Consider the following 20,846-nt stretch of genomic DNA (forward strand, 5'->3'; position numbering starts at 1 on the left):
CCCTGGAAGATCCCAGGTTTGATTTCTAGACTTGAATTCAGACAGGATAATAGTAGTTGGGATGTCAAAATTTGCCTTGGTCTCTGGTTTAGAAGAAAAAAAATCCACCAGTATTTTCCATTTCAATAAAAAGCTTTCACCAACTTATGTATGTTCCCAGGTCTTGTTTGGCTTAGTTTAAAGTTACATTTTAAGCCATTTATCATTTTATAGACTGATAAAAGTTCCCCTCCACCAACCTATAATTAGGAATAATTGCTTTATAATGAAGGATATGCAAATATCTAAAGGCTTTTATTTAATGAAGTGCACAATTTTTTCCATTTGGCTTTCAGCAAGAACATATGATGAACCTCATATTTAAACTATTAAGGCAATTATGGCTGAAAGATCTTGTTGATTGCTAAAATGATCTGTCCTGTTATACGCTAATGAGGCAGCTCATGATGTTGAAGTTTGTAATGCGATCCACAGGATGGGCAGCGGTGAGGTGTTCCAGAATGTAGCCAGAACCAGACAATTGCAGTGTTATCTTCCTCACCTGCAAGGAGAAATATTGTTTGTTAAATTCCAATTACATTTTAAATGTACATTTTTAGCCATTTATCGCAGTGATGAGTGTAATCTAGACAATTGAAAACAGACCGACCATATAAAAGTAATAAAGTGCATTACTTACAAAGACAACCAACCAGCCTCTTATCGATTGTTGAAGGCACAATGTGAGGATCCTCCTCGGTGCCTGCATATTCTTTAGGCTTCAAGATACTGTATGGATCCTATGAAAATAAATTTGGATTTGCAAGATGGAAAATTGCATGGAAATCAAATCTACAACATCAAAGAAATAACGTGGAACAAAGCACAGATCTTTAAAATGAATGAATAAATATGTAAATCAAAGGAGTTTGGTTTTACAAAATCAATTTTCAAATTGAAATTAAAAAGTATGTGGTCACGCAATAATAAATCTAATTGAAACATTACTAAACATTCGGAAACAGGAACACAAATTTCAAATTGCAGATTATAGATACCTGTCCTTTCTTCAAAGCTTGTAGCGTTCTACGCTCTAGTCCTGTAGCCTGTTCTTCATCCGTTGGAACACCTAATGTGAAGACGGAGAGTTATTAACAATACAGCACTGTTGCAGCACATCTTCATAGCTACTACCTGAACAGATCTATAATTGACCTGCACACACACACACCCACACACACTTGGGTACAGAATTATACCACATATAGTAAAAATCACTTACAAATAATTATTTTTAAAAGCAATAGTTTTACTATAGGGGGAAGAGTGACCTTGTACCACTCCTCTATTTCTAGCAAAGACAAAGTCTAATTCGAAGGATGACACTTGCAACAACGTGGTGCTCCCCCAGCACTGGATTGGAGTATCAGTGTGTTCAAAGTCTAGATGTGAGGCTTGAACCCACATCCTTCTGACTGGAGAGCAAGAGTGCTGCCAACTGAGCCATTCTCGAGGTGAAACCGAATCGGGCTACTGTTCCCGTTTGCTCTGGTGACTCCTATGGGAAGTGCATGAAAAAAAGTACATCTGATGAAATTCTGCATAACATCATTACGCGCGGAGTCTGATATTGGGCAGTTTGTAAATCGAGATGAACTCGGGGTTACCGCTGTCTGGTGCAATGCGCACGTAACGCAAAGTCCCTTCTACCAGCGATTGCTCCGGACAGATTCTTAGCAAAGAAATCTCAGAAACCTGATCACTACCAACGGAGCTGTCAGATGGGGAATCAATCAGACAGGAGTGACGGGACAGCACAGCACAGCAGTGCATTCCTCCCCGTGGGTGCGCAATGCGCCTCCAGCCTCGGCACACATCACACATACACACACACACACACACACACGGGGGGCGACGCTGCCCAAAGAGGCGGAGTAAACACATTTGACTTTCGGCCTTGTGGGGAGGGAGGCCCGTGACCTCAGGGACGAGTCGGTCGAAAAGGACCGTCGGCACGATGGCAAGACTGGGGCGTTTAATTACCGACGCCGACCTGCAACCGCGCGTTGCGTTAAATACGTGGGCTTCGCGTGGTGCCGGCGACGGGAGACTGTGCCAGTGACCGGTGGGTGCACAGGTCACATCGCCCCGCACTCCCTCCCTCCCTCCCTCCCGCACTCCCTCTCCTGGGGCTCGAAATGCCCGTCGGTGCAGAGCCCGCGTTAAGAGGCTTTACCTCCGGACACCACGGTCCTGACGCTGCTCCGGGAAGCACCGCGTCCTGCGAGGCGGCTCAGGCCGTGACGCGCGGCGCGGAGCAGCAGTCTCGCAGCCATGTCCCCGACCCTTCCTCTGTGACCACCCGCCGCCGCAGTCACCAGAGCCCCCGTCCGGCTCCCGATTTAAAGAGAGCCGACGGCGGAGCGACGCGGCTCCAACCAATAACAACCGCGTGAGAACAGCTGCGGAGAGAGGGGGGGGACGGTCCGACCGCGCCTGACATGGGCTCCGATCTCCTGCTATACTGGGAGAGCGCGGGCTTTTCAAACCGGTGTCCTGGGCTGAGACCAACCAAACCCGGGAAGCCTTACACCCCCCATCCCCATCACCACCACCATCATCATCATCAGACTAAGAGTAAAATCGACACAGATGATTGCCCACTCTTCCCCTTTACCGCTGCTGCTGCTCAGCTGCATTGAGTGCAGAATTGTTTACAAATTCTGCGCTAAATACAGCTTCAAATATTGCGCATTTCGTAGCGCAAGCGTTACTTTTCCTCCTCGAAAACATCAACCAGTCCAGTGCTGAATCTCAGCACTGCGTGTGGGAGAACTGGAGTCAGGATCGGGCAGTATCAAATTATAAAAAGTCTTCTCACTTTAAGTGGACGCGAGACATTTCACGTGAAATACCATATCAATAAACCTAAAACATAAATAATTTGCCATGGCAATTTATTGCAATATATTATCTATTCAAATACATTTTACTTAAAGAGTACAGGTAACAAAGATTGTGGTACATGGAAATATAAGAAACAAGCTTTAAAAATAACCAAGTTTGAATTTAAAACAAAAACATTCCTATGAATCACAGTCGATATTCTAACAGTGTACTTCTTATTTTTTTAAAAAAAGTACTTTCTAAAAAATAAGTTTGAAATTCAATTAATAGACAAGTGTCAAATGTATACATCTTTTTTAAAAAAACAGACTAAATGACATTAAAAACAGTTTAGTATAGGCTGCAAGTATTAAAAAAAAATGTTGCTGTATCTCAAAACAGTTTACAGAAAAAACACTGCTTTTTAATAAACTGTTTTCTAGAAAAGTAGATGAAATACATGAAAGATGATTCTGTATGTACAAAGAATTTTAACACTATACTGGAAAAGAACAGTTTTTCAAAAAATGTAGCCTATGTTCAATACATCATAAGTTTTGTTCACCACAAATTAGATCATGCCAACACAAAACATCAAAGATAGCTAACATTTTGGAAAGGTGAACGAACATCAGACAACATTTGTTTCCAAACACCTAACTATGAATTGCAATTAAAGGCAACATTCAAAATTTGAGGATTTTTTTTGTTTTTTTTAAATACACACACACACTAAATGCCTCAAAAAGCTAATTTGGACACACGCAATTCTTGATCTGGATATATTATGTAATGTAACTTTGAGCATAGTGCACAAGGGTAGTGCACATATGCATAAACACAGTATACACACAAATATAACTACTTTGGTGTAAAGTGGATTTTTCTTCGACAGTCTAGGTCTTTGTTATTACGCAGTCCATTTTCACTCCCCCACTCAATCTTTACAAAAAGTAAAATTGTCAAGATATTTGTGCTGGTTTCAAATTACTGCTACATGCAGAAATGTTCTCATATTACATGTTAATATCAGGCACAGTATCTTGGTAAATAATTTTTATACAATTACATTATCCCAAACTACTCTCACCTGCCCCATAATTAAGAGGGAATATCTTGCACATTCCAAAAGATAGTGGATGCAAGTAGTAAAAATGGTTTTACAATATGGCCAGAAAAAAGCATTTTAGTTAAAAATGTTTTGAGAAAAATGATGATAATTGAAGTGTGTCATTATGTGGGAGTGAGGGAACACAACAATCCTATTCAAATTCCAAACATCCATTTGTGAATGGTCACAATCTTTAATTTGAGATGTTGTGTAAGACATTTACCACAATAATAAACTGAAAGCCTTAGGTCTTTCATTCAATTGTAAAAAGATTACAAAACAGCAAAATCCTTTGCAAACCTCTAACGTACACCAGTGAGTCACTTTTATTCTTACAAATTCTTATATCAAATGTAAAGTACTCTTAATGTCCAAGCAGATTTTTTGTAAGATCTTAGGAAAACATATGCACTGTGGAATAAACTGCTATTCTTACTAATGCAAGAGTAGTATTTTATAAAGGGCTCTTATGTAATGAAAAATTGCATAATTTACATTTGGCATATTAAGTTAAGATTTTGTAAAACATTTGCTTATTCGTTGTAAGTTACAATATAGCAGTAGATAGATTTTGTTAAAAAAAAGTTTTGTTTTCCATTTCAATACAACAGGAAATTATAACATAGGCACATTAGCAAGAACACTCACAGCTCAAAATTATTTATTCGGTGTGCTCTAGCTTTAATTCTACCATGTTGACCAAATGTCTCTTTATTACACACTTTACAGCTCATTTCCACAGGAAGAAAAGGTTAGAGAAAAAAATGAATCTGCTTTGTACCAAACGCAGAATCAGGTCTGAGCAGAACTGGCACTAGTAGCAAAATCTACAAGTTTCTATAAGGCAGCAAGTAACTACAAATGCTACATGTTGTAAAAATGTCCTTAATCTACCCCAATGAGTTGATTTTTAATAGCTAGCCCAAGCTGAATGAAAAAAATAATAATCTGAATGTTTAAATTAGCTGCCAGAAATGTCTCATAGAAAACATTATAGCCAGTGTTTGTGAGAATATATAAATCGTGAGGAAAATGTGTAATATGCTCACCAAATCACTCCCAGCTCCTAAAGAATCCACAACAGAACCTTCCGTACTTCTATAGTTGCTGTAACCATTGAGACATCCCAATGTTCTTTGGTCTTTTTACCTGTTCCCTTTATCCCTTTCTGCAATTAAATGGCTTTTCCAAAAGCATATACAAAAAATTATATACAACACATTCTTTAGCTTTTGAATAACTGAAACACTTAAATAGCTGTACAACTCAAACGTTAAGTGAAAAAAAGTAAAATGAATGAACAGATATTTTGGCAAAAGAAATTCTTCTGCTCATCCCCAAGAGGGTCCAATACAGGCAATGCAGATTAACTTTTTTTTAAATTATTGAAATAAGCAGAAAATATATTTAGCACAAGAAAAAAAAGTTAATGTAGATGGCATAGTGTTTTCAGTGCATATGTACCAAATAGGGGTTGCAATCCCGGTGCTCTTTCTGAATCCTGGGATTTCAGGATTTTAATGCCTCAAATCCCAGGATGCTAAATCTTGCCTCATCCAGGACACCTGCAGTTCTCCAAGGACATCAGGGAGGATTTAAGACTTGCCCATCTGCTCATGAGCTTATCCTTGTGGGGGCAGGGGTCCAGCATGGCAGCAGTGTACAACTCGTTTCCGGGGAGCAGGGAGACCGGCCCTTTCCTTCCATCTGGGCTCGGGCAGCTTCCCGGAATTTATAAAGGAAAATCCTAGGAGCACCATGAGCATGCGGGATCAGGATTACAACCCCTAGTACCGAACTTTATCCAATATACAATGGGAGAAGTTTCAGACTGACATTCTACATGATCTCAAGCCACTGTTCCATCCAGGAGAGCTTTCTGGCTGTAAAGTGTCCTAAAGCAGGCTAATGCTGGTGAACATCTTAACATAAATACTGTAATCTCATGCATTTGTGCCCTTTTACTCCAATATATTTGCATCTTCCAATTCACTTTGCACGTGGTTTTCAACCGACTCATTCAGCTCGTCTGCATTTTCAAAATGTTCACTTTCATCCCCAAAGTATACTCCATCTGCTGAATAAGGAGTTTCAATTTCGTCCTCTATTCGATTATAAAATTCTTCAATATCACTCTCCTCTTCCACCACATCACAGACACTCTTGCTGCTGCTGGACTCATTATCACTATTACTAACACTGTTACCAGATGACGATCCCTCATCTCCCTCGGAGTCAGAGTAGACTTCAGCACCATGAAAAATGTAGCGGTTTGGTGCCAAGAACAAGTACTGCGAATCTAAAAATTGAGAATCACACAAGATTATTCTGTATTAAGTATGAAATACACATTACACAAATAGTTTAATACTTCCAGCCACATTTATAATAGTTGAGAACCAGGCATTAATTAGGCGCAAGAATTCAATTTTGTAGATCTATTTTATCCAGTCAGTCAAAAATAGAACTTCTCTAGTTAAGAAATAAGCAGTAACCAGTGGAGTTTTATCAGCACCGATTCTGCATCACCTGTTCAAATTATTCATAAATCATAATGGATGAATTCATAACTTATCTGATGACACTAAGTTACGAGGGTAGTGAGCAGTGGAAATTAAATTGATGGCATTGAGAAGGGATTTATCTAACAATTAGTTAGATAAGCAAATGGATTTTAACGCAGAAATGTTTAAAGTTACTCTATATTGGAGGAGGAAATATGAAACAATTTTAGCGTAGATCTGGAGAAGATTCAAAGGAGAATGTTTAAAGATTCAGATCGGAACATAATTTACAAGATAGGAGATAAGAGTAGGACTTACCACCCAATCGTTTGCTGATTTGCTCTTTTGCATTTTTGCTGATGCAACCTTTATTTAGGATTTCCTTATTAACAGGTTTGGTATCTACTGGGGCAAGGTTTGAGGAACTTTCTTCAGTAGGTTTGGTGATCTGCAACTCATTGTTACAATTTCCAGAGCTCTCTGGAAAAGAAACAGTGCTTTCCATTTCTTTCTCGCTAGAAAGTGTTTCTACCCCAGATTCCTCTTTATTTTCCTTCGTACAGCTTTCAGCAGATTCTGTCATGTGTTCATAACTTTTAGCTGTTGAGATTGCAGATTTTGAAGACTGGATTTCTTTCTCATATGAACTGGAATCCTCGGTTAAAATAGTTGGTGTGGGACACATTCCAAATGACTGACATTTCAGTTCTTTTTGGCATCGTACAGGTTTTACTGTAATTTCTGTAAGTTTGATTGGGTTGCAACAAAGTTCTTCAAACTCTCCACTCAATCGATGACATAACTCATTAATAATAACGTCACAATCTCCAAGGAGTTCCACATCAAAGTTAAGGTGACTTAACGGCTCCCTATTGATCAGCACCTGAGGCACATCATGGGGTATGGAACCTACATGAAAGAATCAAATTATTTAATGATATATAATTTCTCTAGCTGAAACTAAACAAAATTTATTGATACTTTTATACTGTAGTTTCATACCATAAATTACAACTGTTGAAACTAGGACAATTTAAGAAACTAAGTACAGAATTCTGTTTTCAATTCCATACACACTAAAAATTGATACAAACCAGGTTTCTTGAAGTATTAATAGGCAAATAAACTTCTACATCTTCATTTCAGTTTCTACTGCTAAAAGGAACTTTTGAGATAACTGAAGATCAATCTTAGCTCTCATCATTTTTAAGAAAGTTCACTTTGGCAACATTCCACATTTATTGATAAAACTGGTTCCATGGATCGATGTAGCCATACAGCACTACAATTAAAACTTAAGACAACTGAATCTTCGAGTTCGCATGAGCTTCTGCATTTCTTACTTGGTATAAGCGCCACTGGCCGAACTTTTAATGAGGATCCAATCACAATCAGCAGATCCACCTCATCTTTATCATACTTCATACTCCTGTGGAACAGCTCTGGCAAATTTTCTCCAAAAAACACGATATCTGGTTTCATAATAGCAAGGGGAACATCAGGAGGACACCTAGGGCACTGAGGAACCACCTAGGGTAGAGAAATGCTAAGTTGTTCAAATCAATTTCCTGTTAATCTGTCTATACAACACTTTAGAACTTAATACATTTAGTTTTTACAAATTGTAAAATCTTATCTTGGACAACCCAATGGTACATCGATATATAACATCCAAAGGAAGTGGGACATAAGCTCATGACTAACAGCTCACATAATAATTTCCAATCTCAAACAGGCAGCAAGACACAGAACATGATGTGTGGGCTAATTAAGGGAAATAAATATGATCCCTATCCCAGGGCTTTGTGTGAAGCTCTAGTTACAAACCAGCTTGATCTTAAATTACATCATCCTTAATAGACATTTTTAAAAAAAATAGATTTCTATCAAAATCTAAATGTGTGGGGCTTGTTCAAGAACAGCACAAAACCTGAAAGCAGGTAGCCTGTATTATCCCTCATTCATAGAGAAAATGACAGTTCACCAGTATATCACTGAAAAGGCAGTTAAGCCTAATTACAAAACTGGCAATGGCGAACAGACCAGGCTGAATTGTATCAATGTAGTGATGGTTGCATTTTTTTGAGTTTTTCTTGATTACCTTTGGGGATCAGAGTGCATTCATGCAAAAAATTCCCTCAAGATATTAAATGGGCAGGGTGGAGTCTAGAATAAGAGTTGATTAGACATGGTCTGTAATGAGGTCGATAAGATGCCGTTTTCTTGTTCCATGATTCCATTATGTTGGAGAAAAAAAGCACTATCAATTCTTACCTGATTGAAGACATCTTTTCTTATTGCTTCACAATCAACCTTATATTTGCAGGCCAGACAAGAAGCCATTGCAAACGAGCCTAGAAAAAGTCAAAAGTGGTGTATGCAAAAGTTTATATTTCACTTATGAAACATTTTACATAAAAAAAGTGATAATAATCGTTATGTATGACCAGCTGCCTTGAATAAATTCTGCTAATGTAGGAACAATAATAATAATCCTTGCACTTGATATAGCGCTTTTCACGTCTTCTCAACGTCTCAAAGCGCTTCACAGAATAGACTGTAAAGTGAATTGACCGTATATTTGTGGGCAAAACGGTGTAGTCCTGGCACATTCTAAAGTGAATTGACTATAGATACAAGCACATCCAGTCAGTCTTTATTACAACAAAGTGGTTTCAGTCCATTAAATCAGGCTTCACGGTAGAATGGCTCATGTTATAAAAATGGCCACCTGTCAGTGATTCCATGACACAGCATGATCAGCTAGAATTGAACATATGCTCTTAAAAATTTAAGGGAATTCAGTAATGTTTTTATGTGACAATTTATTCTTTCTACAAATAGAGTAACTCTTTCCAAGCACACGTTTATCTGTTTTAGTCTACAACAACGTGACTTGTTTCAGAAGTAGGGGACAATCATTCAGCTTTTTTAATATTTATGCAGAAATCTATGCTTGACTAACCATGACACTCAACAATCCTGTGAATACCAGTCACTTGTTCTAGGGTATCAATGTTTTGAGTGTAATTCCGAAGCAGCCTCTGTTGTTTATCCAGCAAAGCTATGAACCTGTGGCATAGAGATGGCTGGAACTGGCCAGGGTAAATTTCCTAAATAATGAAAACATATAGAAAGTTAAATATCAAGAAAGAAGTCCATTACAAGCACAATCTGTTACTTGTAGAAACAAACTGACATTTGGTGAACAATTTGAGGGTTTAAGTTTGTATATCCAATACAAATTGCCCCTTTTAAAATTACTTGTTTTTTAACACAATTTTATTAGAATTAGACCGTTTTTCCATAATATACCTCAAAGAAAGCAAGTTAATTCAGTTTACATTAAGTGTGCAAACCTGTTCAAGCCTTTGCAAGGCTGTAAGGAAGCTACTATAATCTTGCTCAAAACGTTTTTTTGGTCAGCAGGGCATCTGACACATGCAGAAACCCATCATGCTTAAGAGAACTCAAATACAGTGTTTCATGCATCCCATCTATAGATGGAAATTGCGGAGATGTTTATTGGAATGGGATGCACATTCTTTCTGGAGGGTCGTATTCTGCTAACTTAATTCCGTAAGTATTATACCAGATTAGCAAGAATCAAGGCTTGAAGACCTTAGAGTGTGAGTTTGTGTACTGTATGGGAGTCGAGCCAGCTAAAACTGCATAGCTTACCATTGAAAGCACTGCTGAGCAAGCATTCCCACGGTTTGTCTAGCTAGGACTATCCTACCTGTTAGGATTTGGTGGGGCTTGCTGGCAGCTGAATACGTAGAGTCTCACCAAGTCCTGCAGATGAGCCAGACTAGTTGTACTGTCATCAGCAGTGTCGCCTAGCTCAGGAACTGGACAACTGAGACTGCCACAGAAGGTGGGCTCAGTCAGACATTCCGTTGTCAAACATGCCATCCTGGAGACATTCAGCTCCAAGGGGACCCCATATGCACTAAATTAATTCCTGCATCAAAATAATACATACCTTTGCAAACTTAAAAAATGGCCTAGGATCTTTTCTGAAATATTCAATGTCAAACATGGCATGAGGGTCTGGAAGGTCTGGAAAATCTACTGCAAGCCGTGCATAAATCCCATCTCTTGATCTGAAGTCTGGTATTCCACATGAAACAGAAACCTTCAAATCAAATTAAACCAAATCAAATTAAAAATGAAATATATTAGTCATATGGAAAAAATAAAAGCTGGCCATATTGCTCATTTAGTTTCCAAAGGATAATTATATATTTTTTAAATTGCAACCTTTTTATATTAATAAATAAGAACACGCTCCTGTTCCTGAGTTACTATTCTGAACATTTAAGAATGCTTATTGTATTGACTTATTCACATGATTATTAAACCCATTAATTTTAATAATACAATGCAAAATTACATTTGTATAGCGCCTTTCATGTCGGGAGGATGTCCCAAGGCGCTGGACAGTCAGGGATTTGGACAAAGGTTGTTTTATTTTTACAAACCCCAGCTCCAGTCAGGACCATGATTTTCTTGCTCTCTCTCAACATTTTCACAACATCTTCTATTGTATTGATATCTTTCCGTTTCTTCCGTTTTGGTGGCTCCGACAAAATGTTAAGGACAATCTGCCATAGTGTCATATCATCAAGGTCAGGTGGAGCACTGTTCCCTCGTAACAGATCCTTCAAGATAGACCGTGGGTCTGTGCCCAGCATAAGATGCTGCTGAACAAAACTGTAAGGACCTAGAGATGATTAGGGAAGAAAGGTGAAAAAAATCAAGTTAATTAAAAAAAGTGCTGGTTAAAATGAACACTGAATGAAGTTTGGACAATATTTTTGAACAGAACAGAATACAGATTCAGGACTTTAAATACTAGGAGTTAATATAAGAAAGTTCAGTCATATTAGTAATATAGATCTAAACACAAATAATTAGAGAATATTTTTTCATACTCAAATAATTTACTTTATTGTATAGAAACAATAAATGGCATCTAAATCTACAATAGGTGGATTAAAAAATCCTGAATTGCAAAGGCAAAAAGGTAAAGTTCAGCTTGCATGGATTATGTGCATAAAATTCAGGCGGGCACTTCAGTGAATTGCTGAGCAACGGTAGCAACTTCACTGAGAGGGAAGGTGGGAAAATAAACAGAACAATAACCCTACCCACTCTTGTGATTTCACAGCATGAATGCCACAAACTAGAATTAGGTTGCCTTCCAATTAGGATGTATGTGGAAGCCAAAAAAAAAAAAAGAATTTTCATATCCCAACTGAAATAATCATGATATCAATTTGTATTAACCTGTACCTATCTTGGGACATCCTGGAGCCCAGTCACTGGAGCTTGCATGAGAAGCTTTGTCTTCCTCATCACTTTCCCATGAGTGAATCCCATTTGGAACGATTTCTTCATCAGTAGCACTGCTTACTGTATTACTCAGAAGTAAACTGTCTCCTGAAGCAAAAACACAATGCACATCATAAATATGGCAATAGCATTCATTATAAGGTAAAGGTGAACAATTCTGTGAAATCCCATGAGATAATTTTTTTTAAAATCAAGGACCAACCATTTTCATGACTATATTAATTGAAGTGCCTTTACTAGGTACCTTATTCTCAGAAGATTTTTGGACAAGTTAATTTCTTGAACAACCAGAAAAAAATGATGATTGTTGCTGGAAAGCAGCTGGTGTTACTATATTACTAAAAATTTGGATAAATCATTTTAAAGGTTTTGTTTTGCACTGGACATGTCACCATTAATTTTTTAAGCAAGCCTGCAAAATGCTTTGAGCATTCTCACTCATGAGGAAACTTATAATGTTCAAGTTTGTATATACTTAAAAAAAGTGTTGATACAGTGGGCCTAATACACTGCTCAACTCACTTCTGAGGCCTGGATGAGAATTTCTCAGGCTCCTTGAAGCAAATTTCAGCGATGGTAGCTCAGCCTCTAATTAACATTTAGAGGCTGAGCTACCATCTAATTAATTAAATTAATTAATTGTCTAATTAACATCTAATGTTTAAAAATAGATCAATGGAACCTAATTGGCAATCTAATTCAGAGGCCATAAGGTTAACTAAGGATAAAGTGATCATACTTTTGCAATTAGAGAAGATGCCCCAAGTTTGGAGTTAGGTCTGATCTGGACAAGAGAGGGAACTTAACTGTATTTAACCCAATCCACACCCATCAGGAAGATTGCTAACTTGCATTTATATAAGTGTCCTCCATGCAGAGCAGTATCGGAGTGGAGCCTTTATTGAGATGGTGCCGGATACCAACCAGGGATGGTGGGAAAGGTGACTGTAGGCACAGTCAAAGAGTCAAGATTTTAGGTGGTTGTTGAAGACTGATATCAGAGTAAGAATAAGGAGTAAAAGTAGAGGGGGAGGAATGCACAGCCACCCCGAGTTTGCAAGGAGAGTGAAGTTGGAGAAGATGAGAAGTGTGAAGCAATTTGTAGGGGAGTGAGAATTTGAGGTCGATCTACTGGGAGACAGGCACTATTCACATATTCCATGTCAGTCTTTGTGAACCACCAGGTTCTTAATGAGAAGTCAGCAAAGTCTTTAAAAATTTCACTTGGGACTGTCCTAGCACAATTCCAATTACCAATAAATTTACAGCATTATTAGTTAAGACATAAAAGCATGGTTTAGTTTAAACACTACAATAAATATTTGGACTCATATCTAAAATTCACAGCAACTATCCAGCATCTTGGGACTTCCTCCCGACATGAAAGCTGCTAAACAAATATAATTTTGTTACTGTTATTTGAAATTGTCTGAAATTTGAAACAGAGTACAACTTTTCAATAGTTATGATAATAAAGAAATGAAATGTTAGTAATGATACAAATAGATTCAATATCAGTGCTCCACTGGCAAACATAGAACAGTTTTTAAAGTCATAATCAGGTTTCATACTACAATCTCTTTGAAGTAGATTTTATACATTAGAAATTATACACTCATTTTTTATGACATTTCCACATTTTAAAGCACAAACCAATTCTAGGGCATTTTATTCTGTATTAACATCGCATTGCTGAAAGTTATTCAAGAATAAATATTGATATATTTTGATTTGAAAATGTGACATTTAATACAGAACACTTTAAAAAAGTGCCATATGGATTTACAGTCAATCGCTTGTTCTTCCAATTTGCTCTTACCTGACAACATAAATAATTAAAAGTAGTTTATGGTCAAATTCAGAGCGGATACACAAGGCAACATGTTCGATTGACTGCTCTCCACACTCTTATTCATCAATGCAAAACAAAGGATACATTTATGTTATCAGTTTATTCATCCCCCATTAGCTCAGTGGTAAAAGCACTCGCCTCGCAAGTGAGAGACCTGGATTCGATTCCCAGCAGGGCAAAATGTTGGGCAAGTTTCCTTACTCCACACGCCTCCGTTTACCTAGCTTTAAGTAGGAACCCGGTCATTAGTCGATTTTCCGAGAATAATAATTCCTTCAAAAAAAATTGGTCACTTCAATCCACGACCGTTGGTGGAACACTGCTGTGCGTAATTGATTAGCATTCACCCACATAATATACAGTCAATTCACTTTACAGTATACTGTGCAAAGCACTTGGAGACGGCTCGAAGACGTGATAAGGCACTATATCAAATGCAAGATTTATGAAACAGAAACTTTTCTTTTGCCAAATCCAAGCTACCAGTTTTTACTGATCCAAACACAAGACCCGAAGTGCACTCAGGCCATCTGTAAACGCTCCCCTGCGGCAGCCGGTGAGGCTGCTCGTCCCCGGAAACCCGTTACTCTGCGGACACAGACCAAACCAAATAATCTTTTGCCTTTCATATATATATATAACGCCTTATCACGTCGTCGAAACGTCTCAAAGCGCTTGGCGAGATACACCATCGAAAATGAATCGACTGTGCATTTGGTGAGCGACACTCAGCAGACAGTTTGCGCACAGCGACGTCCCACAACAGCCATGGAATGAGAGTCCAGTTTTATTTGGGGGCGGATCTGTCGGCCAACTTCGCTCTCACCGGTCGCCGCGCCGCGGCCCCGGCCCCGGCCCTCAGTGACCCTACCTTCCCCAGCTGAAGGCCTGCTCTCCGGCCCCGACTCGGCCAGACCCTCGCTGTGCGGCTCTTTGTTGTGCGGCGGCTGCGGCCCGAGACCACCGTTCGCTGCTGCCGCGGCCGTCGCTCTCCTCCTCCTTCTCCTTCCCTCCGCCCCCACCGCGCCCGCCTCCGGGGAGCCCTCGGCACAGGAGGCGCTCTCCCAGCCGCTCTCTCCCCCCTCCTCCTCCTCCTCCTCCTGCTGCTCCGGCCGACTCTCCGCCACACTGGCGACCTCTTGTCCCCCCAGACGCGCTCTCTTGGTGAGCGGCTCCTCTCCTTTTACACCGTCGCCTTCGCCGCTTCTCGAGCCTTTCTCCGCGTCCGCCATCTTGTCACCCAGAGGTTTAAACAGTCACGTGACCGGCCCGCGACTGCGCACAAGTGCGGGTCAGAGGCGGCCACAGTGTCAGCCCCACATCCACTGAGACACACACAGTGTCAGCCCCACATCCACTGAGACACACACAGTGTCAGCCCCACACACAGTGTCAGCCCCACAGGCACTGAGACACACACAGGGTCAGCCCCACACACAGTGTCAGCCCCACACACAGGGTCAGCCCCACACACAGTGTCAGCCCCACATCCACTGAGACACACACAGTGTCAGCCCCACACACAGGGTCAGCCCCACAGGCACTGAAACTCACACAGTGTCAGCCCCACACACAGTGTCAGCCCCACACACAGGGTCAGCCCCACAGGCACTGAGACACACACAGTGTCAGTCCCACATCCACTGAGAGTCAAACCCACATACACTGAGGCACACACAGTGTCAGCCCCAGACACACTGAGACACACACAGTGTCAGCACCTCATGCACTGCGACACACACAGTGTCAGCCCCACACACAGGGTCAGCCCCACATCCACTGAGACACACACAGTGTCAGCCCCACCGGCACTGAGACACACATAGTGTCAGCCCCACACACAGTGTCAGCCCACAGGCACTGAGACACACACAGTGTCAGCCCCACACACAGTGTCAGCCCCACACACAGGGTCAGCCCCACACACAGGGTCAGCCCCACAGGCACTGAGACACACACAGTGTCAACCCCACACACAGGGTCAGCCCCACAGGCACTGAGACACACACAGTGTCAACCCCACACACAGTGTCAGCCCCACAGGCACTGAGACACACACAGTGTCAGCCCCACACACAGTGTCAGCCCCACAGGCACTGAGACACACACAGTGTCAGCCCCACACACAGTGTCAGCCCCACAGGCACTGAGACACACACATTGTCAGCTCCACACACAGTGTCAGCCCCACACACAGGGTCAGCCCCACACACAGGGTCAGCCCCACAGGCACTGAGACACACACACTGTCAGCCCCACAGGCACTGAGACACACACAGTGTCAGCCCCACATCCACTGAGACACACACAGTGTCAGCCCCACACACAGGGTCAGCCCCACAGGCACTGAGACACACACAGTGTCAGTCCCACATCCACTGAGAGTCAAACCCACATACACTGAGGCACACACAGTGTCAGCCCCAGACACACTGAGACACACACAGTGTCAGCACCTCATGCACTGCGACACACACAGTGTCAGCCCCACAGGCACTGAGACACACACAGTGTCAGCCCCACATGCACTGAGACACACACAGTGTCAGCCCCACACACAGGGTCAGCCCCACACACAGTGTCAGCCCCACATCCACTGAGACACACACAGTGTCAGCCCCACACACAGGGTCAGCCCCACACACAGTGTCAGCCCCACATCCACTGAGACACACACAGTGTCAGCCCCACACACAGGGTCAGCCCCACAGGCACTGAGACACACACAGTGTCAGCCCCACACACAGTGTCAGCCCCACAGGCACTGAGACACACACAGGGTCAGCCCCACACACAGTGTCAGCCCCACACACAGGGTCAGCCCCACACACAGTGTCAGCCCCACATCCACTGAGACACACACAGTGTCAGCCCCACACACAGGGTCAGCCCCACACACAGTGTCAGCCCCACATCCACTGAGACACACACAGTGTCAGCCCCACACACAGGGTCAGCCCCACAGGCACTGAAACTCACACAGTGTCAGCCCCACACACAGTGTCAGCCCCACACACAGGGTCAGCCCCACAGGCACTGAGACACACACAGTGTCAGTCCCACATCCACTGAGAGTCAAACCCACATACACTGAGGCACACACAGTGTCAGCCCCAGACACACTGAGACACACACAGTGTCAGCACCTCATGCACTGCGACACACACAGTGTCAGCCCCACACACAGGGTCAGCCCCACATCCACTGAGACACACACAGTGTCAGCCCCACAGGCACTGAGACACACATAGTGTCAGCCCCACACACAGTGTCAGCCCCACATCCACTGAGACACACACAGTGTCAGCCCCACAGGCACTGAGACACACACAGTGTCAGCCCCACACACAGTGTCAGCCCCACACACAGGGTCAGCCCCACACACAGGGTCAGCCCCACAGGCACTGAGACACACACAGTGTCAACCCCACACACAGGGTCAGCCCACAGGCACTGAGACACACACAGTGTCAACCCCACACACAGTGTCAGCCCCACAGGCACTGAGACACACACAGTGTCAGCCCCACACACAGTGTCAGCCCCACAGGCACTGAGACACACACAGTGTCAGCCCCACACACAGTGTCAGCCCCACAGGCACTGAGACACACACATTGTCAGCTCCACACACAGTGTCAGCCCCACACACAGGGTCAGCCCCACACACAGGGTCAGCCCCACAGGCACTGAGACACACACACTGTCAGCCCCACAGGCACTGAGACACACACAGTGTCAGCCCCACATCCACTGAGACACACACAGTGTCAGCCCCACACACAGGGTCAGCCCCACAGGCACTGAGACACACACAGTGTCAGTCCCACATCCACTGAGAGTCAAACCCACATACACTGAGGCACACACAGTGTCAGCCCCAGACACACTGAGACACACACAGTGTCAGCACCTCATGCACTGCGACACACACAGTGTCAGCCCCACAGGCACTGAGACACACACAGTGTCAGCCCCACATGCACTGAGACACACACAGTGTCAGCCCCACATGCACTGAGACACACACAGTGTCAGCCCCACATACACTGAGATACAGTGTCAGCCCCACATACACCGAGATACACAGTGTCAGCCCCACATACACCGAGATACACAGTGTCAGCCCCACATCCACTGAGACACACACAGGGTCAGCCCCACAGGCACTGAGACACACACAGTGTCAGCCCCACATCCACTGAGACACACACAGTGTCAGCCCCACACATAGTGTCAGCCCCACAGGCACTGAGACACACACAGTGCCAGCTCCACACACAGTGTCAGCCCCACACACAGGGTCAGCCCCACACACAGGGTCAGCCCCACAGGCACTGAGACACACACACTGTCAGCCCCACAGGCACTGAGACACACACAGTTTCAGCCCCACAGGCACTGAGCCACACACAGTGTCAGCCCCACATCCACTGAGACACACACAGTGTCAGCCCCACACACAGGGTCAGCCCCACAGGCACTGAGACACACACAGTGTCAGTCCCACATCCACTGAGAGTCAAACCCACATACACTGAGGCACACACAGTGTCAGCCCCAGACACACTGAGACACACACAGTGTCAGCACCTCATGCACTGCGACACACACAGTGTCAGCCCCACAGGCACTGAGACACACACAGTGTCAGCCCCACATGCACTGAGACACACACAGTGTCAGCCCCACATGCACTGAGACACACACAGTGTCAGCCCCACATACACTGAGATACAGTGTCAGCCCCACATACACTGAGATACACACAGTGTCAGCCCACATACACTAAGATACACACAGTGTCAGCCCCTGACACACTGAGGTACACACGGTGTCAGCCCCAGACACACTGCGATGCACACGGTGTCAGCCCCAGACACACTGAGATACACAGTGTCAGCCCCACATACACCGAGATACACAGTGTCAGCCCACTCCACACACACACACACACACACACAGTGTCAGCCCCCTATACACACAGTGTCAGCCCCCTACACACAGACACACACAGTGTCTGCTCCCTGCACACACACACAGAGTGTCAGCCGCCTATACACACACACAGTGTCAGCCCCAGATACACTGAGATACACACACACACAGTGTCAGCCCCAGATACACTGAGATACACACACACAGTGTCAGCCCCCTACATACAGTCACAGCCCCCTATACACACACACACACACACAGTTGTCAGGCCCCTATACACACATAGTGACAGCGTCCTATATACACACACACACAGTGACAGCCCCTTATACACACACACAGACAGTGACATCCCCCTATACACACACACAGAGACATTCCCTCTACACACACACAGTGACAGTCCCCAAAATACACACACAGTAACAGCCCCCTGTACACACACACAGTGACATCCCCTATACACACACGCAGTGACAGTCCCCTATTCACACACACACAGTGAAAGTCCCCTATACACACATACACGGTGTCAGCCACTTATACACACTGAGATTACATAACAGTGAGAGCACCCTATACAAACACACAGTGACAGCCCCCTATACACACACACAGCGACAGTCCCCTATACACAGATACACAGTGTCAGCCTCCTATACACGCTGAGATACATATACAGTGAAAGCCCCCTATACATATTGAGATACATACAGTGACAGCCCCCTACACTGCGCCTTTGGTCACCTTTGACCGCGCCTTTGGTCACCTTCTTCCCCCTCCCCCTGGCTCGGCCCCGGGATCCGTTATCGTGAAGCTCTCTGAGACGCCGTCCAGTATGGAGGGCTCTATATAAATCCAAGTTGTTGTTGTTGTATACACACACAGTGACAGGCCCCTATACACACTAAGATACATACAGTGAGAACCCCCTATACACACTGAGATACACAATGAGATACACACAGAGTGTCAGCCCCCTATACACACACAGTGATGGCCTCAGGTACAGTGAGATACATATACAGTGACAGCCCCCTATACACACACACACACAGTGACAGCCCTGATACACAACAAGATTACATTTGTATAGCGCCTTTCACATCGAGAGGACGTCCAAAAGCGCTGGACAGTGTACAACATTTCAGACCCGAGCTGGGGTCAGGGAGGGAGAAGGGAGGGGAGGGGAAGGGGGGTGGCCGATGGCATGGTCGAAGAGAAGGATTTTGAAACGGGACTTGAAGGAGGCTAAGGAGGGGGCGAGTGGAATGATTGGGGGATGGAATTCCAGAGGTTTGGTGCAGAGTGGCTGAAGGCTCTCCCGCCAATGGTGGGGCGGATGGGTCGGGGGACATGGAGCAGGCCGGAGCCGGCTGAGCGGAGGGAGCGGGCGGGTTGGTAGGGGGTTAGGAGGACACAGAGGTAGGGTGGGGGGAGGCAATGGAGGGCTTCGTAGCTGAGGACCAGGATCTTGAACTGGATCCTCTGAAGGATAGGGAGCCAGTGGAGTCGGGTGAGAATGGGGGAGATGGGGTCACTGAGTTTGTGCAGGAGAGGACACGGGCTGCAGAGTTCTGGATTATCTGCAGCCTGTGGAGGGAGGAGTTGGGAAGGTCGACAAGCAGGGTATTTGCATAGTCGAGCCATGAGGTAATGAAGGCATGAACAAGAGTTTCAGAGGCCTGAGGTAGTGGTGGAGTTAGGTGATGTTACGGGAGGTGAGGGAAGGAAGAGCGGGTCATGGCTTGGATGTGGGGAAGAAAGGACAGTTGAGGGTCGAACAAGACACCTAGTTTCCTGACTTGGTGAGTTGAAGTGTGCAACCACGGAGGTTGATACTGCCAGAGCCTGAGGTGCTGAGGCGCTGGCGTGAGCCAATCAGGAGGGCCTCAGTCTTGTTCACATTCAACTGTAGGAAATTTGCTCTCATCCAGGACTTGAGCACTGGGGGACGCCAAACGTGACAGTGCGTAGGCTGGAGGAGAAACCATTAGAGGCAACAAAGTGGAGACGGTGAGACAGATAAGAATGGAATCAGGCAAGGGCAGGTCTGCGAAGCTTAAGTTAAGACACTGAGATACACACACACACACACACACACACAGAGTGACAGTCTCCTATACACAGAGATACACACACACACAGAGTGAGGGCCACTCCAGAATGCTACCCTACGTGAAGGTCCCTATATATATGGAAGTCGTTGTTGTACATA

The 20,846-nt window shown here is 43.9% G+C and overlaps 2 protein-coding genes across 2 annotated transcripts; both read right to left on the bottom strand.

Moving 5' to 3' along the window:
- Positions 1-275: 275 nt before the first annotated feature.
- LOC103181102 (cytochrome c oxidase subunit 5B, mitochondrial) lies at positions 276-2,378 on the bottom strand. Its single transcript, XM_007897338.2, has 4 exons — positions 2,216-2,378; positions 1,038-1,108; positions 680-779; positions 276-541 (listed from the first exon to the last, which is right to left on the bottom strand). The coding sequence occupies exons 1-4, from the start codon at positions 2,313-2,315 to the stop codon at positions 429-431; spliced, it is 384 nt and encodes a 127-aa protein (XP_007895529.1). The 5' UTR covers positions 2,316-2,378; the 3' UTR covers positions 276-428.
- Positions 2,379-2,919: 541 nt separating this feature from the next.
- sirt1 (sirtuin 1) lies at positions 2,920-14,992 on the bottom strand. The gene is made up of 9 exons (XM_007897318.2): positions 14,562-14,992; positions 11,779-11,925; positions 10,965-11,206; positions 10,466-10,618; positions 9,446-9,593; positions 8,755-8,834; positions 7,824-8,010; positions 6,799-7,389; positions 2,920-6,275 (listed from the first exon to the last, which is right to left on the bottom strand). The coding sequence occupies exons 1-9, from the start codon at positions 14,920-14,922 to the stop codon at positions 5,938-5,940; spliced, it is 2,247 nt and encodes a 748-aa protein (XP_007895509.2). The 5' UTR covers positions 14,923-14,992; the 3' UTR covers positions 2,920-5,937.
- Positions 14,993-20,846: the final 5,854 nt, after the last annotated feature.

The sequence above is a fragment of the Callorhinchus milii genome, unplaced genomic scaffold (genome assembly GCF_018977255.1).
Source record: "Callorhinchus milii isolate IMCB2004 unplaced genomic scaffold, IMCB_Cmil_1.0 Scaffold7, whole genome shotgun sequence".
Taxonomy (NCBI): Eukaryota; Metazoa; Chordata; class Chondrichthyes; order Chimaeriformes; family Callorhinchidae; genus Callorhinchus; species Callorhinchus milii.